The sequence below is a fragment of the Pleurodeles waltl genome, chromosome 10 (assembly GCF_031143425.1).
Source record: "Pleurodeles waltl isolate 20211129_DDA chromosome 10, aPleWal1.hap1.20221129, whole genome shotgun sequence".
NCBI classification, from domain to species: domain Eukaryota; kingdom Metazoa; phylum Chordata; class Amphibia; order Caudata; family Salamandridae; genus Pleurodeles; species Pleurodeles waltl.
The window spans coordinates 27,864,127-27,881,775 of record NC_090449.1 but is presented as its reverse complement, the minus strand read 5'-3'; the positions used below and the strand labels follow the sequence as shown (position 1 = coordinate 27,881,775).

Genomic DNA, 17,649 nt, shown 5'->3' with positions numbered 1-17,649 from the left:
CATCTGGCTATACCTTGTTTTGATATTGGGTTACCTGCATGAGGTTTTTGGAATGCAATAAATAGCTGTTTAGTCTTTCTGATGTTCTTTGTTCTGTCAATGTAGTACATTAATGCTCTTTTGACATCTAATGTATGTAGTGCTCTTTCAGCCACAGAATCTGGCTGTGGGAAAAAAACAGGTAGTTCTACCGTTTGATTTAGATGGAATGGTGAAATAACTTTTGGTAAAAATTTTGGATTAGGTCGTAGGACGACCTTATTTTTATGTATTTGTATAAAAGGTTCCTGTGTTGTGAACGCTTGAATTTCACTTACTCTTCTCAGAGATGTAATGGCGATGAGAAAGGCAACTTTCCAGGTTAGGAATTGTATTCCGCAAGAGTGCATGGGTTCGAAAGGTGGGCCCATGAGTCTTGTTAGGACCACGTTTAGGTTCCATGAAGGAACAGGTGGTGTTCTTGGTGGTATAATTCTTTTAAGACCTTCTATGAATGCTTTGATGACTGGTATCCTATACAAGGAAGTTGAATAGGTAGTCTGCAGGTATGCAGATATTGCTGCAAGGTGTATTTTAATAGAAGAGAAGGCTAGCCTTGCTTTTTGTAAATGGAGCAAGTAATTTATTATATGTTTTGGAGTTGCGTCTAGTGGTTGTATCTGATTATGATGGCAGTAACAAACAAATCTTTTCCACTTACTTGCGTAGCAGTGTCTAGTGGATGGCCTTCTGGCCTGCTTTATGACCTCCATACACTCTTGGCTAAGTTGTAAGTGTCCGAATTCTAGGATTTCAGGAGCCAGATTGTTAGATTCAGCGATGCTGGATCTGGGTGTCTGATCTGTTGGTTGTGTTGCGTTAACAGATCTGGTTTGTTCGGCAGTTTGATGTGGGGTACTACAGAAAGATCTAGCAGTGTTGTGTACCAGGGTTGTCTTGCCCACGTTGGTGCTATTAAAATGAGTTTGAGTTTGTTTTGACTCAATTTGTTCACTAGATAAGGGAGGAGAGGGAGAGGAGGAAAAGCGTAAGCAAATATTCCTGACCAGTTCATCCATAGGGCATTGCCTTGGGATTGCTTGTGTGGGTATCTGGACGCGAAGTTTTGGCATTTTGCATTCTCTTTTGTTGCAAATAAGTCTATCTGAGGTGTTCCCCAGAGTGTGAAGTAGGTGTTCAGAATTTGTGGGTGGATTTCCCATCCGTGGACTTGTTGGTGATCTCGAGAGAGATTGTCTGCCAGTTGATTCTGGATCCCTGGAATAAACTGTGCTATGAGGCGAATTTGATGGTGGATTGCCAACTTCCATATGTTTTGAGCTAATAAGCTTAACTGCGTTGAATGTGTTCCTCCTTGTTTGTTTAGATAATACATCGTTGTCATGTTGTCTGTTTTGACAAGGATGTATTTGTGGGTTATGATTGGTTGGAAAGCTTTTAGTGCTTGAAAAACTGCTAATAATTCTAGATGATTTATATGCAGTTTTGTTTGATGTATGTTCCATTGTCCTCTTATGGTGTGTTGATTGAGATGTCCTCCCCACCCTGTCATGGAAGCATCTGTTGTTATTACGTACTGTGGCACTGGGTCTTGGAAAGGCCGCCCTTTGTTTAAATTTATACTGTTCCACCATAGAAGCGAGAGGTAAGTTTGGCGGTCTATTAACACCAGATCTAGAAGGTGACCCTGTGCTTGAGACCACTGTGAGGCTAGGCATTGTTGTAAGGGCCTCATGTGCAGTCTTGCGTTTGGGACAATGGCTATGCATGAGGACATCATGCCTAGGAGCTGTAGTATTGTTCTTGCTTGTATTGTTTGATTTGGAGACATGTGTTGAATGACTGTTGAAATTGTGAATTCTTTGTGGAGTTGGCGTTGCTACTCCTTTTGTCGTGTCTATTATGGCCCCTAGATATTGCTGTACTTTGCTTGGCTGAATGTTGGATTTTGCAAAGTTGACGGTGAACCCTAGTTTGTAGAGGGTTTGTATAACTTGATTTGTGTGGTTTGAGCATTGTGTGAGCGAACTGGTTTTGATTAGCCAGTCGTCTAGATACGGGAATACATGTATTTGCTGCCTTCTGATGTGTGCAGCGACTACTGCTAGGCATTTTGTGAATACCCTTGGAGCGGTTGTTAAACCGAAAGGCAATACTTTGAATTGGTAATGTATTCCTTTGAATACAAACCTTAGATATTTTCTGTGTGATTGATGTATTGGTATATGGAAATATGCGTCTTTGAGGTCTAGGGTTGTCATGTAGTTGTGTTTTTTGAGCAATGGTAACACTTCTTGTAGTGTGACCATGTGAAAATGGTCTGATTTGATGAATGTGTTTACTACTCTGAGGTCCAGAATTGGTCTCAGTGTTTTGTCCTTTTTTGGTATCAAGAAGTACAGTGAATAAACTCCTGTGTTTATTTGTGTGCTTGGTACTAATTCTACGGCATTTTTTTGCAGTAATGCTTGAACTTCTATCTCTAGAAGCTGTGAATGGTGTTTTGATAAATTTTGTGATTTTGGTGGTATGTCTGGAGGGAATTGCAGGAATTCTATGCAATAACCATGTTGGATAATTGCTAGGACCCATGTGTCTGTAGTTATTTCCTCCCATGCTTCGTAATATTGACCTATCCTTCCCCCCACTGGTGTTGTGTGTGGGGGGGTGAGTGACGTGTGAGTCACTGCTTGTTGGTAGTGGTTTTGGGGCTTTGAAATCTTCCTCTATTCCTAGGGAATTGCCCTCCTCTATACTGGCCCCGAAAGCCTCCCCTGTACTGTCCCTGGTAGGTGGACGGTGCGGACTGTGAGGTACTGGCTTGTGTGGCCTGACCCCGAAACCCTCCTCTAAAAGGTGTTTTGCGGAAGGTGGTATAAGATCCTCTGCTCTGCGGGGAGTAGAGTGCGCCCATGGCCTTGGCAGTGTCAGTGTCCTTTTTGAGCTTTTCTATGGCTGTGTCGACCTCCGGACCGAACAGCATTTTTTCGTTTACTGGCATGTTAAGTACTGCCTGCTGAATTTCCGGCTTGAATCCAGACGTTCTGAGCCATGCGTGCCTACGGATGGTAACCGACGTATTAATGGTCCTTGCGGCTGTGTCTGCTGCATCCATAGAGGAGCGTATTTGATTGTTGGAAATGTTTTGACCTTCTTCAACAACCTGTTTTGCTCTTTTTTGTAGATCTTTTGGGAGATGTTCAATGAGATGCTGCATCTCATCCCAGTGGGCTCTGTCGTATCGCGCTAGCAGCGCTTGTGAGTTTGCGATGCGCCACTGGTTTGCTGCCTGGACAGCGACCCTCTTCCCGGCTGCATCAAACTTTCTGCTTTCTTTATCTGGGGGAGGTGCATCCCCAGAAGTGTGTGAATTTGCCTGTTTTCTGGCAGCCCCTACCACCACAGAATCTGGTGGCAGCTGAGAGGTGATGAATACAGGGTCTGTAGGAGGCGCCTTATATTTTTTGTCCACTCTAGGCGTTACAGCCCTGCTTTTGACTGGCTCTTTGAAGATCTCCTTTGCATGACGAAGCATGCCTGGGAGCATAGGCAGGCTCTGGTAGGAGCTGTGGGTGGAGGAGAGGGTGTTAAATAAAAAGTCATCCTCTACTTGGTCAGAGTGTAGTTCCACATTATGGAACTGAGCTGCTCTAGCCACCACTTGTGAATAGGCTGTGCTGTCCTCAGGTGGTGATGGCCTAGTTGGGTATGTGTCTGGGCTGTTATCAGACACTGGTGCATCGTACAAGTCCCACGCGTCTTGATCTTGGTCATCGTGGCTCATGGCGGTGTGAGCTGGCGAATGTGACGGGGTGTAAGTTGGTGAAGCCGGAGTTACAGGTGGAGGCGAGGGAGGAGGTGTTACCGTCTTTGCTGTTTGTTGCTGAGGAGCCTCTCGTGCTACAAACTGAAGTGTTCTCTTTCTTTTGACAGGTGGAAGGGTACTGATCTTCCCTGTCCCCTGCTGAATAAAGATACGCTTCTGCGTGTGATCCACTTCAGTGGATTGCAGTTCCTGTTCGAATCTGTGTCTTTTCATTTGTGAAGACATAGAAAGTTCTTCAGTATAGGAGCCTGAAGAACGAGTTACTTACCTTCGGTAACGACTTTTCTGGTGGATACATTAGCTACCTGTGGATTCCTCACCTCATGAATACTCCCATGGCGCCAGCATTCTACGGAAATCTTCTTACTAGTCTCTGCACGTCGACGAGGACGTCACTGTCTCGCACGCGACGCCGTCTGACGTCATACAGGCAATAAGAGGTCCTCGACGACGTGCGGACGTCAGTACCAATCATTTTTTACGTGCATGAGAACAACCAGGCAATGCAATGAAAGAACAAAGCAACATCCATTATATTGTAAAAATACACCACATTGTATGAATAACTGTAAATCTTTTTTATGTACATATATATATATATAAAACTCTTTCTTCTAAAAATATATATACACACACACCAAGTATATACATAAAGATATATACACATATACCCATATATATATATAAATATATTATATATATACATCTATTGCACCCTCAAAGATCAAGAGGAGCGCACTCAAGGATTACTTGGCAAGACCATAAAGGCAACGGGGAGGCGGGTGGGACCGTGAGGAATCCACAGGTAGCTAATGTATCCACCAGAAAAGTCGTTACCGAAGGTAAGTAACTCGTTCTTCTGATGGATACAACTACCTGTGGATTCCTCACCTCATGAATAGAGTCCCAAAGCAGTACCACGCCCGGCGGTGGGTGCCTAAATGGTCAAACCAAGAAATCCTGCAGCACTGACCGTGCAAAATGGCCGTCCCTTCTAACCTCAGAATCTAAACAGTAATGTTTTGCAAAAGTGTGAAGGGACGACCAAGTTGCGGCCTTGCAGATGTCGACCACAGGAACACCTCTGGCTAAGGCCGAAGTGGCCGACTTAGCTCTGGTGGAATGAGCTCTAATGCCCTCAGGAGGATCCTTCTTTGCCAAAGAGTAACATATTTTAATGCAAAGAACAACCCACCTGGATAGTGTTCTCTTGTGGACTGCCTTTCCTCTCCTCTTGCCCACGTATCCAATAAACAGCTGATCCTCCAGCCTGAAATCCTTTGTTCTATTGATAAAGAAGCTCAACGCTCTCTTTGGATCCAGACGGTGCAGTCTTTCTTCCTCTTTGGAAGGATGAGGCGGAGGATAGAACGTGGACAAAGTAATTGCCTGAGCCAAATGGAAGGGTGAAACAACCTTCGGGAGGAAAGCAGCCTTGGTCCTCAACACCACCTTATCCCCATAAAAAGTTGTATAAGGGGGTTTTACTGATAAGGCCTGCAACTCACTCACTCTCCTTGCTGATGTTATAGCTATCAGGAAGACTGTTTTTAAAAACAAATACCTTAAGGGGCAAGAATGCATAGGTTCAAAAGGGGACCCCATAAGGAAAGTCAGGACTAAGGACAAATCCCATTGCGGCATAACGAATGGCTTTGGAGGATATTGATTTAGAAGACCTTTCAAGAATCTGATAACAATAGGGGATTTAAATAAAGATGGTTGGTCTGGAAGACATATGAAGGCTGACAAGGCCGATAAATAACCTTTAATGGTAGCCACTGCACAACCTTTCTGCGCCAGAGATAGAGCAAAAGACAAAACGTCCGATAGATGAGCTTGTAAAGGATCAATCTGCCTCTCTCCACACCACGCAACCAATTTAGACCACCTATTAGCGTAGATAGATTTAGTGGAGTGTCGCCTGGCCGCTAATATAACATCCACTACCTCAGGCGGGAGAGAGAAGGAACTCAGGTTGCCCCGTTCAATCTCCAGGCATGTAGGTGCAGACTCTGGAGGTTGGGGTGTAGAACCTGCCCCTGCGACTGCGAGAGGAGGTCTGCCCTGAAAGGGAGACGGAGCGGCGGGCACGTTGAGAGTTGGAGAAGGTCGGAGTACCACACCCTCCTTGGCCAATCCGGAGCTATTACGATTACTAGAGCCCGGTCTTGGCGAATCTTCCTCAATACTCGAGGAATCAAGGGTATGGGAGGAAACGCGTAAAGCAACTGGCCGCACCAGGTCATTTGAAACGCGTCCCCCAATGCTTCCTGCATCGGATACTGAAGGCTGCAGAACAACGGACAATGCGCGTTCTCTCGAGTGGCGAACAGATCTACCCGAGGAAACCCCCACTTCTGGAAGATTAAACGGACTTGATCTGGATGGAGACGCCACTCGTGGTCTGCCGAGAAGTGGCGACTGAGACTGTCCGCACGCACGTTCAAGACTCCGGCCAGATGGTTTGCTATCAAGCAAATCCGATGGTCCTTTGCCCAGGACCATAGTCGAAGAGCTTCTCTGCAGAGAAGGTACGACCCCACTCCTCCCTGCTTGTTTATGTACCACATCGTGGTAGTATTGTCCGTTAGGACCTGTACCGACTGACCACGAAGGGAAGGGAGGAAGGCCTTGAGAGCCAGACGTACAGCCCGTAACTCTAACAGATTGATGTGAAACATCTGTTCCTCTGGAGACCAAAGACCTTTGATCTCCAGATCCCCCAGATGAGCTCCCCACCCTAGAGTGGAAGCATCCGTTATGACTGTGGCCACTGGTGGCGACTGCTGGAACGGTTTTCCTTGTGAAAGATTGTTGCTTGCAATCCACCACTTCAAATCCACAGCAGCATCTCTGGAGATCTTGACAGTACCCTCTAGATCCCCTCTGTGTTGAGACCACTGCCTTCGGAGGCACCACTGAAGAGCCCTCATGTGCCAGCGAGCATGCGTGACCAACAGAATGCAGGAGGCAAAAAGACCGAGCAGACGAAGGACCTTGAGGACTGGAACTACCGCTCCGTTTCGAAACATTGGAACCAAATCCTGAATATCTTGAATCCGCTGAGGCGGAGGAAAGGCCCGACCCAATGTCGTATCCAGTACTGCCCCCTATGAACAGGAGGCGCTGAGAGGGCTCCAGGTGAGATTTGGGCTCGTTCACCGAAAAGCCCAGGTCGAACAACAACTGGGTTGTTGACTGCAGATGACGCAACACAAGCTCCGGGGACTTGGCTTTGATCAACCAATCGTCCAAGTAAGGGAATACTGCTATCCCCTTCCTTCTGAGCTCTGCCGCAACCACCGACATCACCTTCGTGAAGACTCGAGGTGCTGAAGTAAGACCAAACGGAAGGACCGCAAACTGGTAGTGTTGCGATCCCACCACAAACCGGAGATACTTCCTGTGTGACTTGAGTATCGGGATATGAAAGTAAGCATCCTGCAAGTCGACAGACACCATCCAGTCTTCCATGTTCAACGCCAAAAGCACCTGTGCTAGGGTCAGCATCTTGAACTTTTCCTGCTTGAGGAACCAATTCAAGATCCTCAGGTCCAGAATTGGTCTCAAACGACCATCCTTCTTGGGAATCAGGAAATACCTTGAGTAAACTCCTTGACCCCTTTCCTGCTCCGGGACCAACTCCACCGCGCCCTTTAAAAGGAGGACTTCCACCTCCTGTTCTAGCAACAGGAGGTGTTCTTGTGAACAATACGAAGGGCGGGGCGGGATGAGGGGCGGAAACTCCCGAAAGGGAAGGGTGTAGCCTTTTCCCACAACACTGAGAACCCAAGTGTCCGACGTAACAGTCTCCCATTTGGTGAGAAAATGCTGTAATCTTCCCCCTACAGGAGAGGAGTGAGTGGGAAATGGTGGAAGCCTAAGGCTGCTTCCCCTGCTGCACCCCGCCAGAGGATGAGGAAGAGGCAGAGTGCTGCTGAGAGGCTCCCCTGGTGCGGACCCTACCCCTCCCCCTAAAAGATCTATAGGGGTGGGAAGAGGCAGGTTGCTGATATCTTCCCCGAAAGGAAGAGGAGGAAGAGCCACGCCCAAATCCACGAAACCTCCTGAAGAATCTGGAAGAGGCCGTGGAAGAAGGAGCTTGGAGTCCCAACGACTTAGCCGTGGCCCTGCTCTCCTTAAAACGTTCCAAGGCCGAATCAGCCTTAGCCCCAAACAGTTTGTCCCCATCAAACGGGAGATCCAACAATGTGGACTGTACATCTGCCGAAAAGCCCGAGTTACGTAGCCAGGCCTGTCTCCTTTCCACCACAGTTGTGCCCATTGCTCTGGCTACCGAGTCGGTGGTATCCAGTCCCGTCTGGATAATTTGGGTCGCAGCAGCCTGGGCATCAGAGACAAGATCCAAAAGACCCTGGGGAAGCTCTGTAAACGAAGAGGAGATGTCATCCATCAGAGCATGAATATACCTCCCCAGGATACAGGTCGAATTAGTGGCTTTTAACGCCAGACTGCAGGACGAAAAAATCTTCTTCGACTGCGCCTCTAGCTTTTTTGAGTCTCTGTCCCCAGGCACCGTCGGGAAAGAACCAGGCGCTGATTTGGACGAACAGGAGGCCTGCACAACCAAGCTCTCCGGCGTAGGGTGCCTAGATAGGAAACCAGGATCAGTTGGAGCCGTCCGATACCTCCTGGCCACGGCTCTGTGAACTGCTGGGGAAGATGCCGGCTTCTTCCACACCTCTAAAACCGGATCCAGCAGAGCGTCATTAAAAGGTAATAGAGGCTCCGCCGCGGCTGAGGCCGGATGCAACACCTCTGTCAAAAGGTTTTGTTTCGCCTCCACCACCGGCAAAGGCAGGTCCAAAAAACTAGCTGCCTTCCGTACCACTGTATGAAAGGAAGCAGCTTCCTCGGTATATTCCCCCGGGGACGAAAGGTCCCACTCAGGGGAAGTGTCCAGCCCACTGGCAGACTCCAGTCCACGCAGCCCATCACCCGAGTCCTCTAGCTCTCCTTCCTCTAGGGCTCGTTGGTACTCCTGCTCCTCTAGTACCCGGAGAGCACACCTCCTTGAATGCAGTCGTTGCTCAATCCGCGGAGTCGACAACACTTCCGCCGAAGTCGGAGATCGGCGCCGATCTTCCGAAGCCACCGACGCCGCATCCGGCGCCACAGGTAACTTCGGCGCCGACTGAAGAGCAGATGAAACGGATGGACCCACCGGAGTCACAGGCCGAAATCTCGACGTCGACGGGATGGAAATCCCTGGGGCCAATCCCTCCGAAGCCATCGGAGCGGCCACCGGCGCCGACACTGGCGCCGAGCCCACGTTCCCAAACGGGAGAAAGGGCATAAAGGGTGCCGGCCGAAGAGGCGCAGGATCACCCAAAGAAAAGGCCAAAGGCCCAGCCGGAGCACCCCCTGGAGCCATCTGTTGGAAGATGGCATACATCGCATTCAAGAATGCGGAACTATCGGCTCCAGGGGTGGGAAAAGCCGGATACTGGGGTGCCTGACTCGGAGGCGACCCCGACCTCGGCGTCTGCGCCGGAGAAAACACCTGAGGCTCCAATACCTCAATCACCGACGCCTGTCCAGGCGAAGTTGGAGACGTCGGAGAGAGCAACGGCGTCGAAGGATGCGGCGTCACCGTGGGGCTGACCTCCCATGTCCTCCGGCGCCGATCCGGAGACCTGGAACGAGCCTCCCTTGAATGACGCTGAGATTCTCTACGGCGCCGGGAGTCTCGATGACGCCGATGTCTTGGAGAAGACTTTTTCTTGTGATGCTTCTCCTTTGACTTGGCCATAAACAGCTTCGCCTCGCGTTCTTTAATGGCCTTCGGATTCATGTGCTGACACGAATCACAAGTCGAGACGTCGTGGTCGGAGCTCAAACACCAAAGGCAATCGGAATGAGGATCCGTCACCGACATCTTGCCTCCACACTCACGACAAGGCTTAAATCCAGACTTTCTCTGCGACATTATTTCCACAGAGAAAGAGTACGCAGCAAGATATACACTGTAACCGCAAGAGTAACAGTTGCTCCCTCGAAGATAACCGTTTCGAATGCACGGAAAAAAGGGAACTGACGTCCGCACGTCGTCGAGGACCTCTTATTGCCTGTATGACGTCAGACGGCGTCGCGTGCGAGACAGTGACGTCCTCGTCGACGTGCAGAGACTAGTAAGAAGATTTCCGTAGAATGCTGGCGCCATGGGAGTATTCATGAGGTGAGGAATCCACAGGTAGTTGTATCCATCAGAAACTGGGTCTGTTGGTGCTTTTTTCGGCTCCGAAAACCCTGTTGTTTGTTTTTTCGGCTCCGAGGTAACCTTCCTCTTCTTTTGTGCCGAAAAATCTTGGCCTCTATGATCTTCGGCGCCACTGTCTCGGCGTCGATCCGTGTCGACACCGAACTCTCGGTGTCGATGCTTCTCTTTAGCACTCTCTCGGTCCCGAGGAGGCTGCGTGCCAGTGTCTCGACCGGAGTCGGACGATCTCGACACTGAATGGGCCTTTTTCGGTGCAGATTGTTGGTCACCGTGAATTTGGGTTGAGCCATGGCCGGTTGGCAGTGGCGTCCCCTGGGCCTTTTTGCCTTTTTTAATTTCTGATCTCGACGTCTTACTCACTGTTTTTGGATGGTCGAGTTCGTCGGAGTCTGAATCCTGGATGGAAAAGGATTCCTCCTGTTCCTCTTCTGTCTCGAACTGTCGATGCTCTTTTGGCGTGGACGCCATCTGCAGTCTTCTCGCTCGACGGTCGCGCAGAGTTTTTCGGGACCGGAACGCCCGACAGGCCTCACAGGATTCTTCGCTGTGCTCGGGTGACAGGCACAGGTTACAGACCGAGTGTTGGTCCGTATAAGGATATTTGTTGTGGCATTCTGGGCAGAATCGAAACGGGGTCCGTTCCATCGGCGTTGTTCTCCACGCGGTCGGGCCGACTAGGCCCCGACGGTGTGCCGAAATCTACCCCGAAGGGCACCGAAGCGCTTCGATGTTCAATGCGTTGTCGTATGTGTTTATCTCGAACCGGATCGCAACGATACCGTCGAAAATCTTCCGTTTTCAGCTATCTTTCCGTTCCGAAACTCGGAGCGACAGGAACACGTCCGAACCCGATGGCGGAAAGAAAACAATCGAAGATGGAGTCGACGCCCATGCGCAATGAGCACAGAAGGAGGAGCCACTCGGTCCAGTGACTCGAAAACACTTCTTCGAAGAAAAACAACTTGTAACACTCCGACCCAACACCAGATGGCGAGATAATGCATACCATGTGTATCTACAGCGACAGATGCCATTGAACACTAAATTTAAGGGCGTGTTTAGGTCTGGGGGGTTAGTAGCCAATGGCTACTAGCCCTGAGGGTGAGTACACCCTCTTTGTGCCTCCTCCCAAGGGGAGGGGGTCACATCCCTAATCCTATTGGGGGAATCCTCCATCTGCAAGATGGAGGATTTCTAAAAGTTAGAGTCACCTCAGCTCAGGACACCTTAGGGGCTGTCCTGACTGGCCAGTGACTCCTCCTTGTTATTCTCATTATTTTCTCCGGCCTTGCCGCCAAAAGTGGGGGCCGGAGGGGGCGGGCAACTCCGCTAGCTGGAGTGTCCTGCGGTGCTGTGACAAAGGGGTGAGCCTTTGAGGCTCACCGCCAGGTGTCACAGCTCCTGCCTGGGGGAGGTGTTAGCATCTCCACCCAGTGCAGGCTTTGTTACTGGCCTCAGAGTGACAAAGGCACTCTCCCCATGGGGCCAGGAACATGTCTCTAGTGTGGCAGGCTGCTGGAACTAGTCAGCCTACACAGATAGTCGGTTAAGTTTCAGGGGGCACCTCTAAGGTGCCCTCTGGGGTGTATTTTGCAATAAAATGTACACTGGCATCAGTGTGCATTTATTGTGCTGAGAAGTTTGATACCAAACTTCCCAGTTTTCAGTGTAGCCATTATGGTGCTGTGGAGTTCGTGTTTGACAAACTCCCAGACCATATACTCTTATGGCTACCCTGCACTTACAATGTCTAAGGTTTTGTTTAGACACTGTAGGGGTACCATGCTCATGCACTGGTACCCTCACCTATGGTATAGTGCACCCTGCCTTAGGGCTGTAAGGCCTGCTAGAGGGGTGACTGACCTATACTTGCATAGGCAGTGAGAGGCTGGCATGGCACCCTGAGGGGAGTGCCATGTCGACTTACTCGTTTTGTCCTCACTAGTACACACAAGCTGGCAAGCAGTGTGTCTGTGCTGAGTGAGAGGTCTCCAGGGTGGCATAAGACATGCTGCAGCCCTTAGAGACCTTCCTTGGCATCAGGGCCCTTGGTACTAGAAGTACCAGTTACAAGGGACTTATCTGGATGCCAGGGTCTGCCAATTGTGGATACAAAAGTACAGGTTAGGGAAAGAACACTGGTGCTGGGGCCTGGTTAGCAGGCCTCAGCACACTTTCAATTGTAAACATAGCATCAGCAAAGGCAAAAAGTCAGGGGGCAACCATGCCAAGGAGGCATTTCCTTACAGATGCTGATAAAACAATTTAACACTCTGCGTTTTAGCAACCAGACGAAGTCAGACAACATTGTGCAGTTGAGCTAACCGTGACATCCCAAGGCCTGAATAGGAACTGTCGGTTGAGGTTGGACTTCTCAATAGTGTCCATGTCAGTCACTGTGATTTCACCCCCTGCAGCAGCCAGACCAATCATGGCAAAGTTCTTCAGAAGCTCGCAACCAATGGCACCAGCCCCGACCTGTGGAGAAGGAAATAGCATCAATTAAAAAAGTGTGACTGGGGGGGGAGCTTCAAGACACAAATGGATGTCACACATAAGTTCTTTAAATAACAATGTAAAGATGGATAAGCGAACCGGGCTATCTCCACAATTCCTCAAAGCAAACACTGTTTGTGCCAGTAATGTAGAATCTCATGAATGTTAAACTGTAAGAGCGCCATTAAATATGCAAAACAGCAAAATAAAAGCATAATTATTTTTCCAGTTAAAGAAAAATTACAAAACTATAAAGCAGCACATCACAGTACAGATGTGGAGTGCATGTCACTTTACCTTCAACATTGAACCTGACAATTATGAAGTCCCTACACACAGTGAGGCAAGGCCGTTATGCAGGCCCTGTATCTTGAATCAAGTTAAATTAATAGACATTCAGTGAAAGAGTTTGTTACACAGTGATAGAACAGCAGGTTCCTTTAGTTCCAGCTACTCAAATTCACAAACTTACAAGAAAATATTTCTGTCTGCCTAGTTTCTCCTGCATGTCTGATCCAAAAACTGCAATTTGACCATCATAGCGAGAGTTCCTCTGTGGAAGGAAGGGAAAAAATTTCAATAAGTTAGAAAATAACTATTTTTGATCTACACCAACCCTTAAAAGGAGATGAAGTGAAAAATGCAGCAAGCATTTGGAACTGCCAGCCACATAAACAGTGAATTGTACTACCCATTTTTACTTGACTGTAGGAAAGTAACCTCTTTCGTGGCATGGTTACCACCATTTTCTGCATGTTGCAAGTGTGTTTGACTGTGTTGACTGGGATCCTGCTAATCAGGACCCCAGTGATTATGCTCTCGCCCTTCTAACTTGGTAACTTGTACCATTTTTACTCCACCCCATTACCCACATTCAAGTCCCAAGTATATGGTACATAGGTACTCAGGGCATTGGGGTACCAGGGCATCCCAATGAGGTGCGGCATGTATTGTGCCACCCATGGCGGGCCCATGCAGAGTGTTCTGCAGGCCTGCCTTTGCAGTCTGCGTAAAAGCGCGCATGCACCCTTTTTCACCTTAGGGCACTGCACCAGGTCACTATAAGTCACCCCTATGGCAGGCCCTTCTAGCCCAGATGGCAGTGTGCAAGTACCTGTGTGTGAGGGCACTCCTACACTAGCAGAAGTGCCCCCACGAACTCCTGTGCCATTTTCATGGACTGTACGGGGACATCATTTTATGCATGTACTGGACATAGTGTCCAGCTACGTAATAGTAACTCCAAACCTAAGCATGGTTGGTATCAAACATGTTGGAATCATACCCAAATACTGTTGCCAGTATTGGAAGTAGATTCCAAGCACTTTGGGGGCTCTTTAGAGGACCCCCCAACATTGCTATGAACTGTCTTCTAGGGGTTTCGGAGCAGCCCAAACTGCTGCCAACACTGACAGGCTTCTGCCCTTCTGCTGCTTGATATGATCAAGCCAAGGAAGGCAGAACAAAGGATTTCCTTTGATAGAGAGGTAACACCCTCTCCCTTTGGAAATAGGTGTTTCATGGCTTGGGAGGGGTAGCCTCCCCAAGCCACTGGTATGCTTCGAAGGGAACATTTGGTGTCCTCCTTCCATAAGCCAGTCTACACCGGTTCATGGACCTCCAGTCCCTGCTCTGGTGCGAAACTGGACAACAGAAAGGGGAGTGACCACTCCTCTGTCCATCACCACCCTAGGGGTGGTGCCAAGAGCTCCTCCAAAGGGGTTCTGCCATCTTGAATCCAAGGTAAGCAGAGGCCCCTGGGAGCATCTCAGTGGCCAGGTCACATCACAGCCTCCTCCCTATAGGTGTCACCTGGCTAGGTCACCAATTCCCCTTCCAGGGCTATTAAGGGTCTCCCCCTCTTGGATGGGTCCTCATATTCGACATGCAAGACTCCAGCAGGACTCCTCTGCAACGTTTACTTCGACTTCTGGCCACTGGAACCGTAACTGGACTCCACAGGAATCTACAATCTGCAGCTACAGCAGTGACTCAGCTCTGCAACATTGTTTCTCCGGCTCCTTTCAGCAACTGCAACATTTCCCCGGCTGTGCATCCTCTCTGTGCGGCAAGTCTTCAGCCTGCACAAGAAGCAAGAAGTAATATCTCTTGGAGTGAAGGAGTCACTTTCCCTGCACCCGCAGGCACCAAATGCAACAATGACCGGCTGGGTGGATCTCCTCTCATCCTGAGCTGCGTGGACCCTGCATCATGGGGGGGCTGGAGTGGTCCTCTTGGTCCTCTCTGCCAGATGTCCAACTTTGGTGAAGATAAGCCCTTGCCATCCCACCCAGGATAGTACCCCCTTTAACGCGTCTCTTGCAGCTACCAATGCTTGTTGGCATCACCTTCAAGGGATCTTCAGGCTCCGTGTAGTTCCCAGCACCCTTCCCTGTTATGCACAGCCCTCTGCGTGCATCTCCTGCGAGGTGAGCTTTTTCCTCAGGTGTGCTGCGTGGATCTCTCAGACTCCTGGGCTCCTTGCTTGTGGGTCTTCTGTGGGGGCTGCCTCCTCTTCTTGTTGGCGGTTTTACCCACACCAAAGACAGACTGCAATACTTCATTCGGTGTGGGACGTCGACTGCATCACCCAGTAACTCTTAATCTGCTCCAGTGCTGCATTGCTGACCATCTTCATCTCAACATCTACCAACTCTTGCATCCACAGACTGGTGGGTTGCAGCTCCTGTCATCACTGGACACTCCAACATGAACTGGACTTGGTCCCCTTCTTTTCCAGGTCTTGCTCTTCCAGGATCCACCTTTGGTTTCTTGCAGTCGTGTCTGTGTCTTGCGATATCCTTCTCTGAAGTCCTTTGGGTAGAACCAGTAACTTGCCACTTTTCTCCTGGTCGCTTTGGGGTGTGGGGGAGGGGGGGGGGGGTATCACACCCTAGTACCCTCAGCTTCCCTTTAGCAATTCCACTTCCTTGGGTTGGGACCTGACCTTCGCATTCCATCTTTTTAGTTTATGGTTTGGTCTCCCACTAGGCCCTCAGTATTGCCTATTGCTTTTCACTGTTTTCTATTGCTTTTTCTGCCAATTTCTGATTGCTAATGTACATATATTAGTGTGTTTACTTACCTCCTATTGGAGAGTTGCCTACCTAGTATTTTAGTAGTTGTGTCACTAAAATAAAGTAAGTTAATTTTTGTAATACTGTGTGGTTCTTTCAGCTCTGGACACCTTAGAGGTGGTCCTAGCTGCAGTGGTCACTCCTCCCTGTTTTACCTAATTTTCCCCACTGGACCTGCTGCCAAAAGTGGAGCTTGGTCTGGGGGCGGGCATCCCCACTAGTTGGAGTGCCCTGGGCACTGTAACAGGAGACTGGAGCCTTTGAAGTGTTACACTTCCTGCAGGGAGGAGATGTAAAGCACCTCCACCCAAAGCAGGCTTTGTTTCTGAACCCAGAGCGCACAGAGTCCCTCACCCCATGTGGTCACAAACTTGTCTGTTAGCGGCAGGCTGGCACCGACTGGTCAGTCCTGCAATAAAGGGTTTGGTAAAAGAGATGCCCTATGTGTGCATTTTACAATAAATCCCAAACTGGCATCAGTGTGGGTTTATTGTGCTAAGAAGTTTGATACCAAACTTCCCAATCTTTAGTGGAGCCATCATGGAGCTGTGGAGTTCATGACAAACTCCTAGCCCGTGTACTCAATATGGTCACACTGCACTTACAATGTCTAAGAATGGACTAGGACACTGTAGGGGCATATTGTGTAGCCATGCCCTCATCTGTGGTATAGTGCTCCCTGCATTAGGGCTGTAAGGCCTTGTAGGAAGTTGGCTCTAGATGCACTATTTCAAAGTAAGGAATAGTATGCACAGAGTCCAAGGGTTCTCCTTAGAGGTAAGATAGTGGCAAAAAGAGATAATTCTGATGCTCTATTTTGTGGTAGTGTGGTCGAGCAGTAGGCTTATCAAAGGAGTAGTGTTAAGCATTTGTTGTACATACACATAGACAATAAATGAGGTACACACACTCAGAGACAAATCCAGCCAATAGGTTTTGTTATAGAAAAATATCTTTTCTTAGTTTATTTTAAGAACCACAGGTTCAAATTCTACATGTAATATCTCATTTGAAAGGTATTGCAGGTAAGTACTTTAGGAACTTTGAATAATTACAGTAGCATATATACTTTTCACATAAAACACAAATAGCTGTTTTAAAAGTGGACAGTGCAATTTTCACAGTTCCTGGGGGAGGTAAAGTATTGTTAGGTTTTGCAGGTAAGTAAACCACCTATGGGGTTAAGATTGGGGTCCAAGGTAGCCCACCGTTGGGGGTTCAGAGCAACCCCAAAGTCACCACACCAGCGGCTCAGGGACGGTCAGGTGCAGAGTTCAAAGTGGTGCCTAAAACGCATAGGCTTCAATGGGGAGAAGGGGGTGCCCCGGTTCCAGTCTGCCAGCAGGTAAGTACCCGCGTCTTCGGAGGGCAGACCAGGGGGGTTTTGCAGGGCACCGGGGGGGACACAAGCTCACACAAAAAGTACACCCTCAGCGGCACTGGGGCGGCCGGGTGCAGTGTGCAAACACGCGTCGGGTTTCCAATGTAAATCAATGGGAGACCAAGGGGTCTCTTCAGCGATGCAGGCAGGCAAGGGGGGGGGGGGGGGGGCTCCTCGGGGTAGCCACCACCTGGGCAAGGGAGAGGGCCTCCTGGGGGTCACTCCTGCACTGAAGTTCCGATCCTTCAGGTGCTGGGGGCTGCGGGTGCAGGGTCTTTTCCAGCCGTCGGGATTTTAGAGTCAGGCAGTCGCGGTCAGGGGGAGCCTGGGGATTCCCTCTGCAGGCGTCGCTGTGGGGGCTCAGGGGGGGACAACTTTGGTTACTCACAGTCTCGGAGTCGCCGGAGGGTCCTCCCTGAGGTGTTAGTTCTCCACCAGTCGAGTCGGGGTCGCCGGGTGCAGTGTTGCAAGTCTCACGCTTCTTGCGGGGATTGCAGGGGTCTTTAAATCTGCTCCTCTGAAACAAAGTTGCAGTCTTTTTGGAACAGGGCCGCTGTCCTCGGGAGTTTCTTGTTTCTCTTGAAGCAGGGCAGTCCTCTGAGGATTCAGAGGTCGCTGGTCCTGG

At 49.4% G+C, this 17,649-nt stretch overlaps 1 protein-coding gene across 2 annotated transcripts in view; it reads right to left on the bottom strand.

Annotated features, from left to right (window-relative positions):
• The window catches only part of UBA1 (ubiquitin like modifier activating enzyme 1), a 293,145-nt gene that overhangs the window by 186,865 nt on the left and 88,631 nt on the right, over nucleotides 1-17,649 (bottom strand). For both annotated transcript variants that reach the window (XM_069209518.1, XM_069209517.1), the window contains exons 13-14: nucleotides 13,039-13,119; nucleotides 12,396-12,548 (exon numbers count right to left, since the gene is read on the bottom strand). In XM_069209518.1, the coding sequence (XP_069065619.1) occupies nucleotides 12,396-12,548; nucleotides 13,039-13,119 (234 nt within the window). The remainder of the gene's footprint in view (nucleotides 1-12,395; nucleotides 12,549-13,038; nucleotides 13,120-17,649) is intronic.